The sequence below is a fragment of the Lepidochelys kempii genome, chromosome 14, assembly GCF_965140285.1.
Source record: "Lepidochelys kempii isolate rLepKem1 chromosome 14, rLepKem1.hap1, whole genome shotgun sequence".
NCBI classification, from domain to species: domain Eukaryota; kingdom Metazoa; phylum Chordata; order Testudines; family Cheloniidae; genus Lepidochelys; species Lepidochelys kempii.
The window spans coordinates 50,663,800-50,683,608 of NC_136393.1; the positions used below are offsets into that span (position 1 = coordinate 50,663,800).

Sequence of the window (19,809 nt, forward strand, 5' to 3'; positions counted from 1 at the left end):
CTTCAGTCCAATCTACTTCCCTAACTAATATCCTTAATTTTTGAAAGTCAGCCCTTTTGAAATCAAAAACCCTAGTCACAGATTTATTTTTGTTTATCCTTCCGTTCAGTTTGAACTGAATTAGCTCACGATCGCTCGAACCAAGATTATCCCCTACAACCATTTCTTCTACGAGGTTCTCACTACTCACCAAAACCAAATCTAAAATGGCATCCCCTCTAGTTGGTTCAGCAACTACTTGATGAAGGAATCCATCAGCTATCGCATCTAGGAACATCTGAGCCCGATTATTATTCCTAGCACTCGCCCTCCAGTCTGTATCTGGGAAGGTAAAGTCTCCCATGATCACGCAGTTTCCATTAGTATTTACTTCATTAAAAACATTAAAGAGGGCTCTGTCCATATCCACGTCGGATCCCGGCGGTCTCTAGCACACCCCAAGCACTATCCCAGGGGAGGCTCGAGTAGTTTTCTTCCCCCATGTGATTTTTGCCCAGACGGACTCTGTCTTATCCATTCCATCGCTTCGTACTGCTTTACATTCGACCTCCTCATTGATGTACAATGCTGCTCCACCACCTTTACCTTCGTTTCGGTCTTTCCTAAACAGCACCTACCCTTCCATACCCGCACTCCGGTCATGACTACGATTCCACCACGCTTCTGTTATCCCCCTCACTGGCAAAACTTGGCGCCTTATCTCCAGTCCGGCTGAGCAGCACCCGGCCTCTCACACCGGCAGGGTCCGACACTGGTCGGCGGGGTCCGGGCCAGCAGGGGTGGTGGGGTGACCGGGCGCCCGGCCCGTCACACAGGCGTGGTGTCACGTTGGCAAGCAGGGTCCGGGCCGGGCGCAGGGTCTTCTCCTGGGGAGACAGAGGAAGGTTTATTCCGTGTTCCCGATTTCACGGTGTGACACCCCCCTTCACCACCACCCCGTGGGGTTTCCCAGCTCCCGGAGCCCCAGACCGAGTCTCTGGGGGCCCTGCCCAATGGACGACGGCTCCGGCGACTGCTAACCCCGAGCCCAGCCCCAGCCGGCCTGGCGTCGGGTGGGCACAGAGGGACTGGCCGCCCTTGCTGGGTTCTAGGGAGGCGGCTGCGTGGGGCGGGTGACCGGGACCAGTAGACCAGGGGCAGGGCCCAGCCAGCGAGGGACCCCCGCCACCCCCCAGTGAACCCACAATGCACTGGGGCAGGGCAGTCCCCGGGGGTGGGGGGAAGGAATCGGTCCCTGTGTCCCTGGGGTCACTCACTGGGAGTCGGGGTGAAGCCGCTTCTGCTGGAGTCTGAAATGGAAGCAGAGAGCCCGAGCGCATCACGACCGGGCACGGGGGGGGAGGGCTGAAATGGTTGGGGGGCCCCCCATCCCTCCAGCAATCCTGGCCCCACCTGAACCCCCCTGTCACAGTGACCCCCATCTCCATGCCCCCGGCCAGCCAAGGACCCCCCCTCCAGCAATCCCTGCCCCACCTGAACTCCCCCTTCCTAGTGACCCCCAACTCTACCCCCGGCCAGCCAAGGACACCCGCCCCACAGTGATCCTGACCCCACCTACCCCAGCCCAGCTCATCACCCGTCTCTGCCGAGGCAGGAACCCGCCCCACCCCACACCACAGCCCCTTGCCATGGGGCTACCCACTCCACCCCACGGCCCCGTGACCTGGCCCCGCCCCGCCCTCCCAGAGGAGATTGGCACCCTCTCCGTGCCCCTGCCCAGGTTCTGCCTGATGGGAACCTCCTCCCCCGCCCCCCGTCGCTCCCTTACCCGAGCGCTTTCTCCTCCACACCACGAAACCAGCCACCGCGGCACTGGCCCCAGTCAGCGCAGCAAGGCCGAGGGTGGCCAGGATCCCGGGGGCCAGGCCCCCCAGCTCCCCAGGCGCTGCAGGGACAAGGAGAGATGGTCACTGGGGCGAATGGGGGATTTACCGGAAGGAGAGATGGTCACTGGGGCGAATGGGGGATTTACCGGGCGTCTGACTCAGGGCCCTCCCCGCTCTGTGTCGCTGCCCATGGGGGGCCGAGTGACCCCCCGCCCCGGGCAGGGGGACAAGGGCCAGGGTCCGGGTCATGCTGGAACCAGACGGCTTGGCCTGGGATCTCCACCTGTGGCTGGCAGGGCCCTGAGCTGGCATGGGGAGAGCCAGGATGGGCCGTTAGCCCCGGGCAGCCCTGGCTGTGTCCCTAAAGCAGGCAACATCCCCGCAAAGTCCAACTTCAGCCGGCCCCGCCACACACAGCGGCCGCGAAAGGTGGGGGCTGAAGTCACAGGCCCTGGTCGGGGGGTAGCTGGGCTGCGGGGCTGCCCCAAGGGTGCTCGGGGGCCTGCACAGCAACGGGGTCACTGCGGACAGGCCGGGGCAGGGCCCAGCTGGGAACCTGGGACAGTTCCTGAGGGCTGGATACGACCCACTCCTGGCTGCTCCTATCATGTGTGTTGCAGGGACACCGGGAGAGTCCCTCATCCATGTGATGTTTCCTTCTCCCTCTACTGAAAGGCACAGATGGGAACTGCTTGGAACGGTTTCCATCCTAAAGCGTCACTTCTGCGAAACAGAAATGGTTCCGGGCAAAGGGTCGGTTTTAACCAATTTCCCCTTTTGGAAAAGTTTTGAAATTGTCAGACGTCCTGTTTCAGCGTTTTCTTGTGAAATCCCCTTTCTCAGCTCAAAACAACTTTTCAGCGAGACAAGTAAGTGAATTTACAGTAAATAAATGTTTTTTTTTAAAAAATCGAAGGTCAAAACTGAAACCAAACATTTCAAATTTCTCAAATCAAAGTGTTTCCATTGACCTGAAGAGAAAGATCCTTTGGATTTTCAGTTTGTGAAAGTCTAAGATTCTCCCATCCTGCAGCAGGATGAAAAGCTGGAGCGTGTGGAAATCTCAATGTTTTTCCCAGGCTGGGAGAACGGTTCCCTGCTCGGCTCTCGTCCGACCCCAGAGAGGAGCAAACGCGCAGCCATGGGGACAGAGGAGAGGGAGACAAGACACTTTCCATGCCACGCGTGGAATACGAGAGAGATTCCCTCAAACCACCAGGAATCTTAAACATGTCTCATCAAAAAGCGACGTAGAAAATCAGCACCTGATCGGTGGAGATGGACAGGGCTGGCCCCGCGCTGCAGAGACCTGCCCCAGCTCAGGAACGGACACGGGGATCGAGCCCCAAACAAAGCATGTGACCCCATCCTGGGTGGAGAAGGGGGATCGTACATGTCCCTGACAGACACTGCGGGCCTGTGACGAAGTGGGACTGTTCTTAATGTTTCCTCTGAATAGTGTGGGGGTGCCTCAGTTTCCCCTAGGCAGTTCTTAAGTATCTAGGGGGTGGAGTAAGGGTGTATGATCATTGCAGAGCCCTAGAGGGCAGGTGTGGGCAGGGGTCTGGACACAGAGAATGGCCGACACCCTGTTTCCTGGCCACTGATGGCCTGGGCCCTTCCCCCCTGCAAGGTGAGAGCTGAAGGGTTGGAGAATAAAGGAATCAGGTGACCACCTGGTCTGGGAAAGGAACAAAGCCCAGAGGAGGAGGGGCTGGAGGGGGTTTTCAGTTTTGGGGCTGGCTGGGACATGGAGTGAAGTGCAGACGTGGTTGTCTGGCTCACTGCCCCCCAAAATGGACCCAGCTGAGGGGTCCCGTTCTCTGCACCTGCAAGCTCTGTGTTAGACCATGTTCCTGTCGTCTAATAAACCTTCTGTGTTACTGGCTGGCTGAGAGTCACGTCTGACTGCGGAGTTGGGGGGCAGGACCCTCTGGCTTCCCCAGGAGCCCTGCCTGAGCGGACTTGCTGGGGGGAAGCGCACAGAGGGGCAGAGGAGGCTGAATGCTCCGAGGTCAGACCCAGGAAGGTGGAAGCTGTGTGAGCTGTGTGTCCTGCAGACAGGCTGCTCCCAGAAAGGCGACTGCCCCAGAGTCCTGACTGGCTTCATGGGGAGCAGTTCCAGAGCATCGCCCAGGAACTCCGTGACAGGGCCTCCGGCTTTTCCTCACACCTGGCAGCTCCCAGCCGGTGGGTCCAGCCAATAAAGTGTCCTTGGGGTGAAGGGGCTGAGCCCAGATTGGTAACGGTATTGAAGTCAATGGAAGTTGGGCCCCTAAATACTATAGCACCCAGCCCTGGAGCCCCAGCTGTGCCGGCCATGGGGAGAGGGAACCCCAGCCAGTGCCTGACAGAGACTCCTGCAGCTTCCCTCCTTCCTGGCTAACCATGTAACACCGAGCTCCAGTTTCGACCAGGCTGGAGGCAAAAGCCTTCCCCCCCCGGGGGTAATGTGAGACAGGGTAACGGCCAAGCCCTGCCCAGTGGGGGCTGAGCTTGGAGTTCTCAGGGTGAAAGTCTCCTGTTCATTGGGAAGGAGCCGTCCCAGCCCCCCTGCAGCCCGAGGCACTGACCCGTGGGATGCTGGACCCAGCTTGCTGCAGGCTGCTCGTGGGGGCACAGACCAGTGCGGTTTGGGGCAGGCCCCTTTCGGGGGGGCAAGGGGGAGAGACGTCTCATTCCCCCAGCTGGGGAGCAAACCCGGCCGGCGTCCAAGTCCTTGAGAGGCCTGGCTGTCGGGAACCTCCAATGCGGGTAGGTGGGTGGGAACAGCGTGGGGGCCATGGGCGGTGGGGGCACCTGGCTCCGGCTGCCAGGTCCGTGGGCTTCACTCCGGTACCTGCCCCGGGCAGGAGATGCAGCCGGACGTGCTCAGCAATGGCTCACGCTGGAGACCCGCTCGGGGGTGGTGTTAGCGGGGGTCCCACCCCTGCCCCGAGAGAGCCCATTACCCGTGGTCGCTAGCGCCTCCTGCAGGCCGCGGTGCTGCACTCGGCAGGAGTAGCTGTGCCCGTCCCCGCCCTGCTGCGGGATCCCCACGGACCTCTGGAGCTGGGACGGGTCGCTGGTGGGGGGCGCTGGGGTCTCCTTCCCGTCCCGCACCCAGGAGACGCGGATGGGATGTGGGTCGAAGCCCCTGGCGCGGCAGGAGAGGGTGGCGGAGCCGTCAGGGGCGTCTCTGCGGGAAACCGAGACCTCGGGGAGACCTGCGGGGCGGGGCGGGCGTGGGGGAGAGAAAAGGCCACACAGTAAATTTGTTCTGCTCTGACTGTTAAGTCCTTGGTGCCTGGACCGAGGGGGACGCGCCGCCTCCAACCCCCCCATTTCAGTGGTTACAGGACACGGACGTGTTTACACCCAAGGCTTAGAGAGCGACACGTCCCGGCGGCCTTATACCGAGCCGAACGGCCGGCAAAGGGGGGAACGGATGTAGCTCCGCTCCCAGACCCTGAGGGAGGTTCAGCCCTGCAGCCCCGGGCTGCCCCGCTCCCCTCGCAGCCCCGCTGCCCCCAGAACCGGCGCTCGGGCCGTGGCTGCCCCACGGTTTTAGCACCATGGGGTGCCCTGTCAGCCCCGCGGAGCGGAAGCAGCGAAAGGGAACATCACAGCTACAAACACCACCCCGGGCGCGGCGGAAGGGGGGGGCTGCCCGGACAGGAGCGTTCCGGGCGCGGCGGAAGGGGGGGGCTGCCCGGACAGGAGCGTTCCGGGCGCGGCGGAAGGGGGGGGCTGCCCGGACAGGAGCGTTCCTGCTAGTTACACGTGGCACAATTAGCGACTCCGTCCACGCCTCGGACGTTTGTCTTCACCGCGTTACTGCCCCCGGGGGACTGACCCGCCGAGGAGGAGAGGCACCTTCGGCCTGGCATGGCTCAGAGACACCCCACGCAGGAGCGAGGGGCTTCCCGGCCAGCTTAGCCCTCGGCTACAGCCCCAAAGGGGGGCGGCGGTGGGGAGCCCCGTCTCAGGACATCCACGCTAGGGCTCCCGGAGATGCTTTTCGAAGGGCATTACTCACACCGGTGCAAGGCACTGTCTGGTGCAAATCAGGCCACGCAGACACCGCTGTGGAGAGCCCACTCCTGGGGGGGGCTGCCCCACAGGGGACATCCCCCCCCCCCCCGAGTTCCGCCATTTGCCCCCCCTTACCCGCGGTGAGCGCCGGCTCCCGCAGGCTGCTGTGCTCCACCCGGCAGGCGTAGCCGTGGCCCCACCGCGGGGGGATCTCCAGGGACTGCTGGAGCTGGTAGGTGCCGTCAGCGTTGGGCAGGATCCCGCTGGCGTTCCTGGGCGGCAGGATCTCCGCCCCGTCCCGCACCCAGGAGACGCGGATGGGACGCGGGTAAAAGCCCCTGGCGTGGCAGCGGAGGGTGGCGGAGCCGTGGGGGGTGTCTCTGTAGGTCACCGACACCCCTGGGGGGACTGGAGGGGAGGGGAACACGTCAGTGGGTGCAATCAGCCCTGAGCCAGGGCGGAGCAGTCTGCAAAGCCCTGAGGACTAGCGGCCACGGGAGCGAGAGAGGGGCGCTCACAGCTCCATCATCAGCCGGCGGTTCCCTCCGGCCCGTGCAGCCGGCTGCTCGGACTCACCCTGCCGTCCCAGAGCCTCCGTCCCGCCCCGCAGCAGGCTCCTCAGCGTGGCCACGCACTCCTCCTGCAGGAACTCCTTTGCAAACAGGGTCCAGGTGTGACCGGCGTCCCAGAAGAGCGTCTCGTTGAGGGCTCCGGGCGCGAGCGGCACCCACGCGGATTGGTTTCTCTCCAGGACGAGGAAATCCTGCCCATCGAAAGCAAAGCGAAAGTGGCCTCGCACGGGGGTGTCCCCGTCCAGCACACAGTTCACATGGAGCTGCAGGGTGTGGATCCCTGGGGGAGAGACAGGGCGGAAAAACGGTGCAGGATATTGTCTAAGTCCCGGTACATCTACGGCCCCTGCCCGTCCCAGTCACTGCAGGACCTGAGCCCCTCCCCATCCCTAACACACATATCCCATCACCCTCTGCCACAGGGCTGGGCCATTGTCCCTGGGTCACAGATGGGGAAACTGAGGCCAGCGATACAGAGTGACTGAGCCCAGCTCACACAGGGCGTCGGGTGCATCCCGCAGAGAGCCCATCGCTCCATCTAAGTCCAGAACGGGGTGTCCGGCCTCTGCGGAGAATCCCCTGCGCCCCTGGCTGAGCTGATCCCAGCAGGAGTTACTCCTGGTTAAAATTAGCCCCTTTGAGTCTGTCTCGCTGCAGCCACCAGGTCTCGCTCGAGGCGGCTGGGATTCAAGCTCCGTGTGCACTCGGAAATCCCGGCCCACGCGGTGTGACAAAGTGGGGGAGTTTCTTGTTTTTCCTTGTTTCCTATGGGGGATTTTCTTGGTTTTCCTATGGGTTGCATGCAGAGGGGGTGGGACTCAGTTTCCCTCGGTGCTACGGGTTTAAGGAGGTGATGGGAGAGGGAGTTTGTTGTTACAGAGGACCGGCGAGGGAACTTGGGACCCCAACCACTGGCGTGGAGAATGGAGACCCCAGCGACTGGTGACCTGGCTCAGGAGTCCCAGCCCGGTCTGGCCGGTGGGGGGACAATGGGCTGTGAAGAGAGGAGAGGAGGCCCAGGGGACCCTGTTTACCTGGAGAGAAGACAGTGGACAGAGGGGGGGCTTGGGGCCGGTGATAGCAGATGCCCAGCTGGGAAGCAGGGGGGCTCGGGGCTGGAGGAGGGAGCAGGCAGAGCCCCCCTGGATGCAGGGGAGACTGGGACGTGCTGTGCTGAGGGAGGCCAGGTCTGAGGCCTGGAGAGTTTCCTGTGCTGGTTCAATGCTCAATAACCCTTCCTGTTTTATGCTAGCTGAGAGTCACTCCAGCCTAGAGAACAGGGGGGCATCATCCCCTTCGGGGGGGGGTGGAGGCCCTGGGGGTCCAGAGAGAGGGGGGTCCCTGAGGGGGCCCACGACAGGGACAGGCATGCTTTAGCTCAGAGAGGTGCGGCTCCAGGAGCTGGAGGGGCTTAACCCCGAGAGAGAGAGAGTGGACCCCCGGGAGAAGGGCTGTCGCACTGAAAGGGGCACCCCCCCACGGGGCCAAGAGTAGGCACGATCTGTGAGTCCGTGACACGCGGGTACTTACAGAGTGGGATAAGTCACTGCACAGATCCCCCGCCCCGTCCCGGGGCCTGGTTCCCAGCCAGCCTCTGGCCACAGAGACCTGCCTCTAGGGAGCAAGAACTCGGCCACGCTCCTGCCGCTGCCCTGATTGGCTGCTCTACCCCCGGAGGCGGGGCAGTGGGGAAGGGCAGCCAATCAGGGCTGGAAAGCTGGTGCAGGTTCCCGCGCCCTGGGGCTGCCGGCGGTGAGGTTGTGGGCGCTGGGCGCGGGGGCAGCACTCACCGCCGGTCTGGTTGTGCTGCGCCATCCACCGGCGAGTCACCACTCGGGAGATGGCCTCGTAGAGCCTGAACTCCTCGGTCTTCTTCCTTAAATATCTCACGCCAACGGCCTGCAGCGCCCACTCCTTCAGGGGTTTCAGCTCTCGGGTGTCGCTGCTGTAGGAGGCGAGCTCCAGACCGTCCAGCTTGGCGAGCATGAAGAACTTGTGAGTCCCGCCCAGCTCGTTCAGCCCGGTGATCAGGATGTCCAAGCTGTGGGGCTCTGGACCAGCGGGAAAGACAAGTTAAGGGCCCTCTTATCCCTTTACCCAGGGGAGGAGGGTTTGCCCCCATGGGTCAGGCTGAGCCCCCATCTCCAATCACACCCCATTCTTAACCCCCCTCTGCTACCCTCAGCGATAGGGCTTGCAGAGAATCAGTGGGAAAGAGGATGCAGCAGCCATGGGGGTCAGAGCAGTGGGGCAGGGCTGTCCCCAAGCCTCACCCATAATGCCAGAAAAACCAGAGGCTTCTGCTAAAATGTTCCGCGGTGACATACTGAGCAATGTCAATGTGTACCATCTCCATCATTAAGGTTCAGGGTTAACCCACCCATTGAGATGAATGGGGCAGCTCAGCCCTCGCAGGGCTGTTGTCTCAGGCTGGCTGTATCCAGTGAGAAACCCTCCTGTCGGGGGTGACAGCTGGGAGGTTTTCTTGGCCCACAGTTTCAGGGCCAGGAGTTTTATTATAGTTAGAAATGGGAGCGGAGAATGGGAAGAACCTGAGGGAGCTGCCAGAGAAGGCTGTCACTGCCAGTGCCCCCATGGGCCTGCTCAGTCCAGACCCCCTGGGGAAGGGGGGCATTAGAGGCAGAGGAGCAGAGCCCCCGGGAGAGAGAAACCCCCTGGGCTGAGGGGGAGTTGGGTAACTATGGCACATGGTGGGGGTCGAAGACGCCCTCTGCAGAGTGGCACAAAGCCACCTCCGGAGGGCCAGAGAACACAGCCGGGGCAGCAACAGGGGCTGAAGTGGATGAGGGACAGTTTGGTGGTTGGGGGCCAGGTTGGGACTCCAACGGGTGCCAACACCCTTAACTCTGCCCCCTCCGTGGATGCCGGGTGCTACACGCACTACCTGCAGGGGCACCGGCTGATTTTCTCTATGTCCTAAAGGTGTTGGGGGTCCGGGGGGAGCAGGAGTTCCTGTCTGAAGATGGACGGATTAACCCTTGTCCCGACTCTGTGACATGAGCAGCATTATCCTGCGGGTCACAGCTCGGCCACCTCTTCCCGGGTTGTCAGGAGGCCAGCACACGGCACCTCCCTGACCCCTGGGCCACCCCCAGCCACATGTCGGGGTCCTTCTCCAAGCCTCTCTGGCGCTAAGGGCTTGTCACCGCCCCCCCACCCTCCAGTGGCCGGCTGCACCCCAACGGGACACGAGTGAGAGGCAGGTTTCAGAGCAGCAGCCGGGTTAGTCTGTATCCGTAAAAAGAACAGGAGGACTTGTGGCATCTTAGAGATGAATAAATTTATCTGAGATAAGCTTTTGTGAGCTACAGCTCACTGCATCGGACACATTCAGTGGAAAATACAGGGGGGAGATTTATAGACACAGAGAACAGGAAACAATGGGTGTTGCCAGACACAGGGTAACCAGAGTGATCAGGTGAGGTGAGCTATTACCAGCAGGAAAACGGGGGAGAGGGGGAACCTTTGGTAGTGATAATCAAGGTGGGCCATTTCCAGCACTTTACAAGAACAGCAGGAGGGGGAATAAACCCAAGGAAATAGTTTCACTTTGTGTAATGACCCACCCACTCCCAGTCTCTAGTCAAACCTAAGTTAATTGTATCCAGTTTGCAAATTAATTCCAACCCAGCAGTCTCTCGCTGGAGTCTGTTTTTGAAGTCTTTTTGTTGAAGAATTGCCACTTTTAGGTCTGTAATCGAGCGACCAGAGAGATTGAAGTGTTCTCCCACTGGTATATAAACCCAGAAGTCACCTGCTACAGGACAGGCCCAACAAAGAAAATAACAGAACGCCACTAACCATCACCTTCAGCCCCCAACTAAAACCCCTCCAACGCATTATTAAGGATCTACAACCTATCCTGAAGGACGACCCCTCACTCTCACAGATCTTGGGAGACAGGCCAGTCCTTGCTTACAGACAGCCCCCAACCTGAAGCAAATACTCACCAGCAACCACACACCACACAACAGAACCAGTAACCCAGGAACCTATCCTTGCAACAAAGCCCGTTGCCAACTGTGTCCGCAGATCTATTCAGGGGACACCATCACAGGGCCTAATCACATCAGCCACACGATCAGAGGCTCGTTCACCTGCACATCCACCAATGTGATCTACGCCATCATGGGCCAGCAATGCCCCTCTGCCATGTACATTGGCCAAACTGGACAGTCGCTACGTAAAAGAATAAATGGACACAAATCAGACACCAAGAATTATAACATTCAAAAACCAGTTGGAGAACACTTCAATCTCTGGTCACTCGATTACAGACCTAGAAGTGGCAATTCTTCAACAAAAAAAACTTCAAAAACAGACTCTGAGGAGAGACTGCTGAATTGGAATTAATTTGCAAACTGGATACAATTAACTTAGGCTTGACTAGAGACTGGGAGTGGATGGGTCATTACACAAAGTAAAACTATTTCCCCGGGTTTATTCCCCCACCCCACCCCCTTCCTCAGACGTTCCTGTCAACTGCTGGAAATGGCCCACCTTGATTATCACCACAAAAGGTTCCCCGCTGGTAATAGCCCAGCTTACCCGATCGCTCTCCTTCCAGTGTGTAGGGTAACCCCCATGGTTTCCTGTTCTCTGGGTATATAACTCTCCCCCTGTATTTTCCCCTGAATGCTCCCAAGCAGTGAGCTGTCGCTCAGGAAAGCGGGCGCTCAGGTAAATGGTTCGTCTCTCAGGTGCCACGAGTCCCCCTGTTCTTTCTGGGTTAGGGGCAGCGGCTCCCAGGCCAGTCCCCCACCCCAGAGCTCCCAGGCCTGGGCCCCGATGCCAGGGCCCCGCCCCACCGGCCAGTCTCCACAGCGCCGCGCCCCCCGCACAACCCGCACCCCAGGCCTGCCCCGAGCGGGGTCCCCGCTGCCCGTCACCCCCAGGCCCCTTGGCCCGCCAGCCCCGCCCCTGCTGAGCGCCCCGGACCCACCCTGTGCCCCCTTAGCCAGGGGCTGCCGGAGGGTCCCAGCCAGTCCCGTCCCCCCACCCCAGCCACGCACCCGCAGCGGCTCTCGGCGACTCCCCCCGGGCCCCGGACCCCCTTCCCCCGCCCTGGGCCAGCGTCCCGGCCGCGCCCTGCGGGGAGGGACCCCGCGTCCCGGGCCAGCCGCGCTCTCCCACGGCCGGCCCCAGCGCAGCGTCCCCAGCGCCTGACCCGCCGACGGGACGGGACCGGCCCCGCTGGGCGTTTCTCTCCCGGGTTTCCAGCCGGTCCTCCCGGGTCTGCTCGTCCCCCCCGCGCCCCACTTACCCGCCGCCGCCAGCGCCCCCCAGCACAGCCCCAGGGCGAGGGCCAGCGCCATGGCACCGCGGCCGGGTCTGCCCACAGCCGCAGGGGAGAGCCCGCTAGCCCAGCCCGCCCCGGTCACACGTGGGGCCGGCCCCGGCCAACGGGGCCGCCGGGCGGGATCTTTGGGCGGAGCTCCGCGCGGCCGGCGGAACCGCCTGCTGCAGGTGAGCGCCGGGGGGCTCATCCCCCCGCCGCCCATCAGCCAATTCGGGGGGCGCACGGCCTCCCTCCCCCCACGGGCCCCGGCATCCCTGCACCCCTCAGCTCTCATTCCCCTGGACCTGGGGTTTGTGTGTGCCCCATTCCACCCACACCAGGGTCCCCTGTTTCCTTCCCCTCCTGGGGTTCGGTGTGTGCCCCATTACCCTTATACCAGGGACCCCCATTCTCCCCCACCAGGGATTCTGTGTGCCCCATTCACCCTGGGCAGGGCCCCCCAGTTCCCTTCCCCACACAGGTAGGTGGGCCAGTGGGTTCATCCGGGGCAGTGGGGACAGGGCGGGATACCAGGGTAGATGGGCCCGTTGGGATACATTCCCCTACACTGAAGTTCATGCTCCTAGCAGCGCCCCCCCACCCCGGGGAGCTTCCTGCCTCGCTGAGGGGCCCAACACCTGCTTGTCTCCTCCTGATCGCAATCAGGCCTCCAACCAATCCGTGGCCTCCAGCCCCCTGGCTGCCAAAGCCCCTGATCTCTGATTGGCTGGACTCCCTGTGTGGGGCAGAGGCTGCTGTTGGAACAGCGGGGCTGAGAAAACCGCCAGGGTCCCCCCCGCGCCCCTGCCCCGCACCTGGCCAAGGGCGCCGAGCAGGGCCCGGTGTCAGGGAGCCGCCTGCGAGCGGCCTGCCCCCCAGCACCCCATGCCGCGGGGAGGCAGGTGGCAGCTGTGACCCAGAGGCCCTGGGGACATCGCAGCCCCAAACCTGGCACCGAGCCGCAGGGAGCTTGGTTCCTGGTACCCGCTCAGCCTGGGAGTGCACCAGTCAAAGTCCACAAGTGCCAGGTGTGACGAAGTGGGACTGTTCTTAATGTTTCCTCCGAATAGTATGGGGGTGCCTCAGTTTCCCCTAGGCAGTTCTTAAGTATCTAGGTGGCGGGGTAAGGGTGTATGATCATTGCAGAGCCCTAGAGGGCAGGTGTGTGCAGGAGTCTGGACACAGAGAATGGCCGACACCCTGTTTCCTGGCAACTGATGGCCTGGGCCCTTCCCCCTGCAAGGTGAGAGCTAAAGGGTTGGAGAACAAAGGAATCAGGTGATCACCTGGCCCAGGAAAGGAACAAAGCCCAGAGGAGGAGGGGCTGGAGGGGGTTTTCAGTTTTGGGGCTGGCTGGGACATGGAGTGAAGTGCAGACGTGGTTGTCTGGCTCACTGCCCCCCAAAATGGACCCAGCTGAGGGGTCCTGTTCTCTGCACCTACAAGCTCTGTGTTAGACCATGTTCCTGTCGTCTAATAAACCTTCTGTTTTACTGGCTGGCTGAGAGTCCCATCTGACTGCGGAGTTGGGGGGCAGGACCCTCTGGCCCCCCCAGGACCCCGCCTGAGCAGACTCGCTGTGGGAAGCGCACGGAGGGGCAGAGGATGCTGAATGCTCCGAGGTCAGACCCAGGAAGGTGGAAGCCGGGTGAGCTGTGTGTCCTGCAGACAGGCTGCTCACAGGAAGGCGACTGCCCCAGAGTCCTGACTGGCTTCATGGGGAGCCGTTCCAGAGCATCGCCCAGGGACTCCGTGACACAGGGCGTCGCCCAACTCCCGAGACCTGCGGCTGGTGGCACCCGCCATCGACACCCCCGCGGCGCAGCGAGGGGCCCGGTGGGCAGCAGCGGGCGCCCGGGGGCTGAGCGAGCCGTGCACAGAGCAATGGGCAGGGTGAGGCACGAGGGGCCACGTGCAACGCGTGCGTGGCCCAGCCGGCGAGCCCCTCGTCGCGGGCAGGGCCAGAGGCAGCCGACTCCCTCGTCACCTAATGCGCCACCCGCAGGAGGGTTGGGAGCCTGCAGGTGCCGCCGGGGGGCTCCCCGCACCGGCCCACGGGGGGGAAGGGGGGAGGGAGGTGGCGTACTGCGCGGGAAACTACCCACAGCCTCGGCCCGTCAGAGTCTGCCCGTGCCAGGCTCGCGGCCCTAGAGGGGGAGACGGACGGGGGGTGCGTTGGAAGCAGAGGGCGAGTGACCGGGCCCCTCGGTGGTGGGGGTGGCAGCCGGTGCAGTCAGTCTGGGTGGGGCTGGGAGGGCTCTGGTGTGGGGGTTGCCAACCCTCCAGGATGGTCCTGGAGTTTCCAAGAATTACAAATTAGTCTTTCATTAAAGATTACGTCATGTGATGGCACCTCCAGGAACACGGCCACCCACAATGGGCCACCCCACTGGCTGTGTGGGTGCTGGGCTGGGCTGCTGAGGGCAGAGTGTGTATCCAATGCAGCCTGGTAATAAACCGTTTGATTTACCACCCACTCCCCGTTCCTGCTCACAGCCTGAACCGGCCGATGCCCCGAGCTGGGCCGCTCGCTCCTTCCCCGAGGCTCGACCCCTCCATGGGCCTGCCTCTGGCTGGGGCCCTGCTGGGGCCTCCTGGGGGCCACAGCCGCTGGTGAGTACGGGAGGGAACAGGAGGGGGCGAGGCGGGGAACAGGAGGGGGCGAGGCGGGGCTGAGGCCCGGTACCCAAAGGCAGAGCTGTCCGACCCACCTCCTGCCCCCCGTCTGCTGGGAGCGAGACAAGAGTGGGAGCCAGGCAAGGCCGTGGATTGATTGAGGTGTCACCTTCCTTCCCTCTCCCATGCTCCCGCACGGCGGACGCTCGGCGGTTCTCCAGCCCCAGGCCAGGCTGGGCACCAGCCCAGAGATTGCCTGGGGGGACGTGGGGCTGGGTAAATAACGAGGCCGGCACCGTGGCTCCCAGACAGACCTGGGACCGAAGGGGAGGATTTTACAACCCTGAATGTTTGCAGCCTTTGGCTCAGATGCGGCGGGGGTGGGGGGCTCCGACCTGGCGCCAGGTGACTTTCCCAGCGGGATGAGACTGTCCTTCCCGCGGGCCCCTCCGCCTCTCGGCACCTTCTCACCCGAGCCCGGCGAGAATTTTGTAGCCAACATGTTTTTTCAGCCAAAAAAGCCGCTTTGGCTACGCAAACATTTGGTGAGTTTGTGTTGATGTAGCCAAATGCTCCGCTCCAAAAACGCAACTCTTGCGGGGGGGGGGGGGAGGTTGTTTCAAAATTACTTTTTCTTTTGAAATGTCCCAAAAACATGAAAATAATTTTAAAAAGCTCGGAATCTAAACAACTCGTTCTGTTTGAGACTGAACAAAACCTTTGTGTCCCTTGGAATTAATTCTTCCCTCGCCTGAGTCACTGAAAAATTTCGGTTTTGGTTCAGCCCTCGACACGTCTTTTTTGAAAGCGCCGGAGGCCCAGAAACTCCTTTATTCTCACAGCTGCACGGGTGACCCGGCCACGCTGTCTCCTGCCAGACCACCACTTCCCTGGCTCGGTTTCTGTCTCAGTTTGACGGTTGACTTGGGAGTGTGAGAAAGCTGGGTCAGGAACAGTCCCGCAGCTCCGGAGAGCACCCCCAGCTCCAGCCCTGTGACATGGCTGGTGACCTGCTTTCGAAGAGCCGTCACGGGCGACTGGCAGGCGCTGAGAAGCAGGAGGCAGAGAGCACAGCTGCAGTGGATGGACCTGCAGGTGCAAAGCTGGTTTAGAGACAGAGCTGGGGGTTGGGACTGGCTGGACCCACCAGCAGCCCCTAGCTAAGGGGGCGTCCAGCTGAGCCGGGGCAGGCTGCACCCTTGGGCAGAGGGTGGGTGCCCAGCAGGGGCAGGGCTGGCGGGCGACGAGGGCTGGGGTGACGGGCCGCAGGGACCCCGCTCGGGGCAGCCCTGGGGTGCAGGATGTGGTGGAGTGGTCGTGAGGAGGTGTGGAGACTGGCTGGCAGGGGCCAGGGAGTGGGAGCTCTCGGGCAGGGGACCGGCAGAGGGAGAACAGACCTGGGGATGCGGTTAAAAGCTGCCCGGACACAGGGCTCTTCCTGGCCTCTGCCAGGGGCCTGGGTCCACCCCTGAGCAGGCAGGACGGTTGGGGGTCTGGCCTGGGGCAGAACGGATGGGCAGTGTGGCTCGCTCCGGGGACTGAAGGAGGGGGAAGTAAGGCAGGCCCCACCTGTCACACTGCGGCTGGCTCCGGGAGGGCATGGGGGGTGGGGAGGGGGGCTGCGACAAGCCCTCGTGCCAGAGACTCTTGGAGAAGGACCCTGACATGTGGTTGGGGGTGGCCCTGGGGCCAGGGAGGTGCCGTGTGCTGGCCTCCTACGCCCTGGGAAGAGGTGGCCGAGCTGTGACCCGCAGGATAACGCTGCAGTCTCCATGACATCAGCGCAATGGTTAATCCCACTCCTTACCGCAGGAACTTTTGGTCCTGTTCTCCCCACCGAGGCCTTGTGTCCACGCAGGGATCTCAGGCCGCGTCTGCCCTGGTGGCGGCCAGTCGGTCCTGTGGGCCGCCGGGAAAGGCAGGCTGTGTCCGCACCGCGGGGTGGGAGGCTCTGGCGGGGGGAGGCAGCGGGACACAGGTCTGCCACACACAGCAGTGGAGACGTGGGAGGTCGCGCTCAGGCCTGTAGAGAGCCGGGTCGGGTCTGGCCTGTCCGCACTCGCCTACGCTGGGCCTCGCCGCCTGCGCGGCTGGCGTCCCCGTGGTAGCAGAGCGGGCAGGGGCCATACGAGACACGCTGCCCACCTGTGGCTGCAGCCTTTAAAATAGCCGGTGCCCCTGCAGTTAGCTTCTGTAGCCCCCGGCATCCTCAGAGAGGGCAGAGTTAAGGGCGTTGGCACCCGTCGGGGTCCCAGCCTGGCCCCCTAACCACCAAACTGTCCCTCATCCACTTCAGCCCCTGTTGCCGCCCTGGCTGTGTTCTCTGGCCCTCCGGAGGTGGCTTTGTGCCACTCTGCAGAGGGCGTCTTCGACCCCCCACGTGCCGTAATGCACCAGAGGTCTCCCAACTCCCCCTCAGCCCAGGGGCTTTCTCTCTCCCGGGGGCCCTGCTCCTCTGCCTCTAATGCCCCCCTTCCCCAGGGGGTCTGGACTGAGCAGGCCCATGGGACACTGGCAGTGACAGCCTTCTCTGGCAGCTCCCCCAGGTTCAATCTCAGCTCTCATTTCAAAATACAGTAAAACTGGCTCTTCCAATGGCTAAAAAAACCTCCCAGCTGTGACCTTAATGGGGTGGGGGAGGCTTTCTCACTGGCTACAGCCAGCCTGAGCCAATAGCCCTGCAAGGACTGAGCTGCCCCATTCATCTCAATGGATGTGTTAACTCTGAACCCTAATGATGGTGATGGAACACACTGACATTTCTCAGTATGTCACCGCTGAACATTTTAGCAGAAGCCATTGTGGGTGAGGTTTGGGGACAGCCCTGCCCCACTGCTCTGACCCCCATGGCTGCTGCATCCCCTTTTCCACTGACTCTGCAAGCCCTATCACTAGGGGTAGCAGAGGGGGGTTAAGAATAGGGGTGTGATTGGAGATGGGGGCTCAGCCTGACCCATGGGAGCAAACTCCTCCTCCCCTGGATAAAGGGTTAAGAGGGCCCTTAACTTGTCTTTCCTGCTGGTCCAGAGCCCCACACCTTGGACATCTTGTTCACTGCACTGAACGAGCCGGACGTGACTTACAGGTTCTTCATGCTCAGCAAAGTGGAGAATCTCGAATTCGCCTCCTACGGCAGCGACACACGAGAGACGAAACCCAAGAGCGAGTGGGTAGAACAGGCTCTTGGCACAAGATATTTAAGGAAGAAGTCCCAGGGACATGGGGGATTCTCTGTGGAGGCTGGATACTCCGTTCTGGAGTTAGATCAGGAGTGATGGGCTCCCTGCGGCAGTGCCGGGGTGCACCCGATGCCCTGTGTGAGCTGGGCCCAGTCACTCTGTATCGCTGGCCTCAGTTTCCCCATCTGTGACCCAGGGACAATGGCCCAGCCCTGTTGCATGGGGTGAGGGGGATACATGCATAGGGATGGGGAGGGGCCGGAGCTGTAGATGTACCAACAATTAGACAATATCCTGCACCGTTTTTCTCCCTGTCTCTCCCTCGTGGATTCACACCCTGCAGCTGCACGTGAACTGTGCGCTGGACGGGGACACCCCCGTGCGAGGGCACTTTCGCTTTGCTTTCGACGGGCAGGATTTCCTCGTCCTGGAGAGAAACCAATCCGCGTGGGCCCCGCTGGCACCCGGAGCCCTCAACGAGACGCTCTACCGGGAGGCCGGTCACACCTGGACCCTGCTTGCAAAGCAGTCCCTGCAGGGGCGGGCGTGGCCACCCTGAGGAGCCTGCTGCGGGGCGGGACGGAGGCCCCAGGACGGCAGGGTGAGTCCGAGCAGCCTTCCGTTTCCCACCCCGGGCCCTGCCCTTCCCAGGTAGCAGAGCCCAGCAAAGCCAGGCCGCGCCTTGTGACGAAGGGCTGATGGGTGGAGCTCGACCAACAGCTTTTAACATCCCACAAACCCTTGCTTCCTTCGCCGGATGGTGCACCCCGGGGTGACCCTCTCCCAGCTCAGCCTGTGGAACTCACTGCCACGGTCACAGGCCGGGAACTGACGGAGAGTCACAAAGACGCTGGACTCTTGTGAGCCACAAAAATACCCAGACTAGTTATTCCTGGCTGTTGCCGGCTTGTGTTCTCCCTGTGTCAGGACACAAGGACAAGGGGACGCTCAGGCTTGTCTACACTACCAAGCTGTCAACAAAACCTTTATCTTTCACGGGTGCTTAAAAAAGCCGCCCCCCGCCCCAAAAGACAGAAGTTTTGCCTTGGCAAGTGGGAGTGTGAACGCAGCTTTTTCGGCCGGAGCACTCTCCTGTCCCCAAAGCAAATGCCGCTCGCGGGACTGGAAGTATTCTGTCGGCCAAAGTGCCAACAAAGCGCGTTTACACACTCCGACGTTCAGTCGACACACCCTTGTCGCTAAAAGCTGCGTGGTGTAGACCAGCCCTCCGTGGAACTGAAAGGGGGCAAGTTCCCACCTACTCACACCCAATAAAAGGATGCACATGGGATTGGCCTGTGGAACTCTCTGCCACAGGATGTTGCAGAGGCCAAGAACGGAGCATGATACAGCAAGGGAAACTTCTGTGACTCGCCACAATATCCAGAATAAAGAACAGGAGGACTCGTGGCACCTTAGAGACTAACCAATTTATTTGAGCCTAAGCTTTCGTGAGCTACAGCTCACTTCATCGGATGCCTGCAGTGGACAATACAGGGGGGAGATTTATATACACAGAGAACAGGAAACAAGGAGTGTTGCCGTACACCCCATAACGAGAGAGATCAGGTCAGGTGAGCTATTACTAGCAGGGGGGGGGACCTTTTGTAGCGATAATCAAGGTGGGCCATTTCCAGCAGCTGACAAGAACGCAGCCCAAAGGGCTTGTCCACACGGGAGCTTCACAGCGCTGCAACTTTCTCGCTTGGGGGGGACCCCCCCCCCCCGAGCGCAGCACGGTCCAGCACTGGGACTCGCTCCACGAGCCACGCTAACGAGTCACCAGCGAAGACGGGCCCTCAGGCAAGGCTACAGCACCGGAGGCGGTGGCTGGACCTGAGGAGTCCTCGGGAGGCATCTTGGCAGCCCCCCCCGCCCCGGGACCCAGCGGGAGGCGCTGCCGGGGGAGCTTCAGGCCAGGAGACGTCTGGAGCGGACCTCACTCACCTGAGCAGCGGCTGGGGCTACGGCGAGTGTCTGACCCTGTGACCCCCCCCACCCCCCCCGCAGTCGCCGCTCCTGCCCCATGCTGGGGGCTACGGCGAGTGTCTGACCCTGTGACCCCCCCACCCCCCCCCGCAGTCGCCGCTCCTGCCCCATGCTGGGCAACGGGGAAGCCCCCTCCCCCACCCCCAGGGAGGGGCAGCAGCAGGGGAGGTGGCCACACATGATGGCAGCCCCCACCCCAGCCCCCAGCGCGGGGGAGGCGAGGGGGCTTCCTGGGCCTGGGAGGGGCCCGTGGAGCACGTGCAGTGACAGTGGTGGGGGGGAGAGGGGGGCCCCTCCCCCAGAGCTCACTGCTG

At 62.0% G+C, this 19,809-nt stretch overlaps 1 protein-coding gene across 1 annotated transcript; it reads right to left on the reverse strand.

Annotated features, from left to right (window-relative positions):
• Nucleotides 1-345: 345 nt before the first annotated feature.
• Nucleotides 346-11,815, reverse strand: LOC144929380 (zinc-alpha-2-glycoprotein-like). The gene is made up of 8 exons (XM_078848731.1): nucleotides 11,697-11,815; nucleotides 8,203-8,463; nucleotides 6,417-6,692; nucleotides 5,976-6,248; nucleotides 4,778-5,032; nucleotides 1,769-1,885; nucleotides 1,257-1,289; nucleotides 346-866 (listed from the first exon to the last, which is right to left on the reverse strand). The coding sequence occupies exons 1-8, from the start codon at nucleotides 11,746-11,748 to the stop codon at nucleotides 808-810; spliced, it is 1,326 nt and encodes a 441-aa protein (XP_078704857.1). The 5' UTR covers nucleotides 11,749-11,815; the 3' UTR covers nucleotides 346-807.
• Between the last annotated feature and the right edge of the window lie 7,994 nt (nucleotides 11,816-19,809).

Bases quoted from the DNA above. Each gene is read 5' to 3' on its own strand.
- LOC144929380 (XM_078848731.1), bottom strand. From the start codon at position 11,748: ATGGCGCTGGCCCTCGCCCTGGGGCTGTGCTGGGGGGCGCTGGCGGCG. The intron at 8,464-11,696 runs GTAAGTGGGGCG...CCGCTGGTCCAG, and splicing joins GGGGGCGCTGGCGGCGGCGG to AGCCCCACAGCTTGGACATC. The intron at 6,693-8,202 runs GTGAGTGCTGCC...TCTCTCCCCCAG, and splicing joins GCAGCACAACCAGACCGGCG to GGATCCACACCCTGCAGCTC.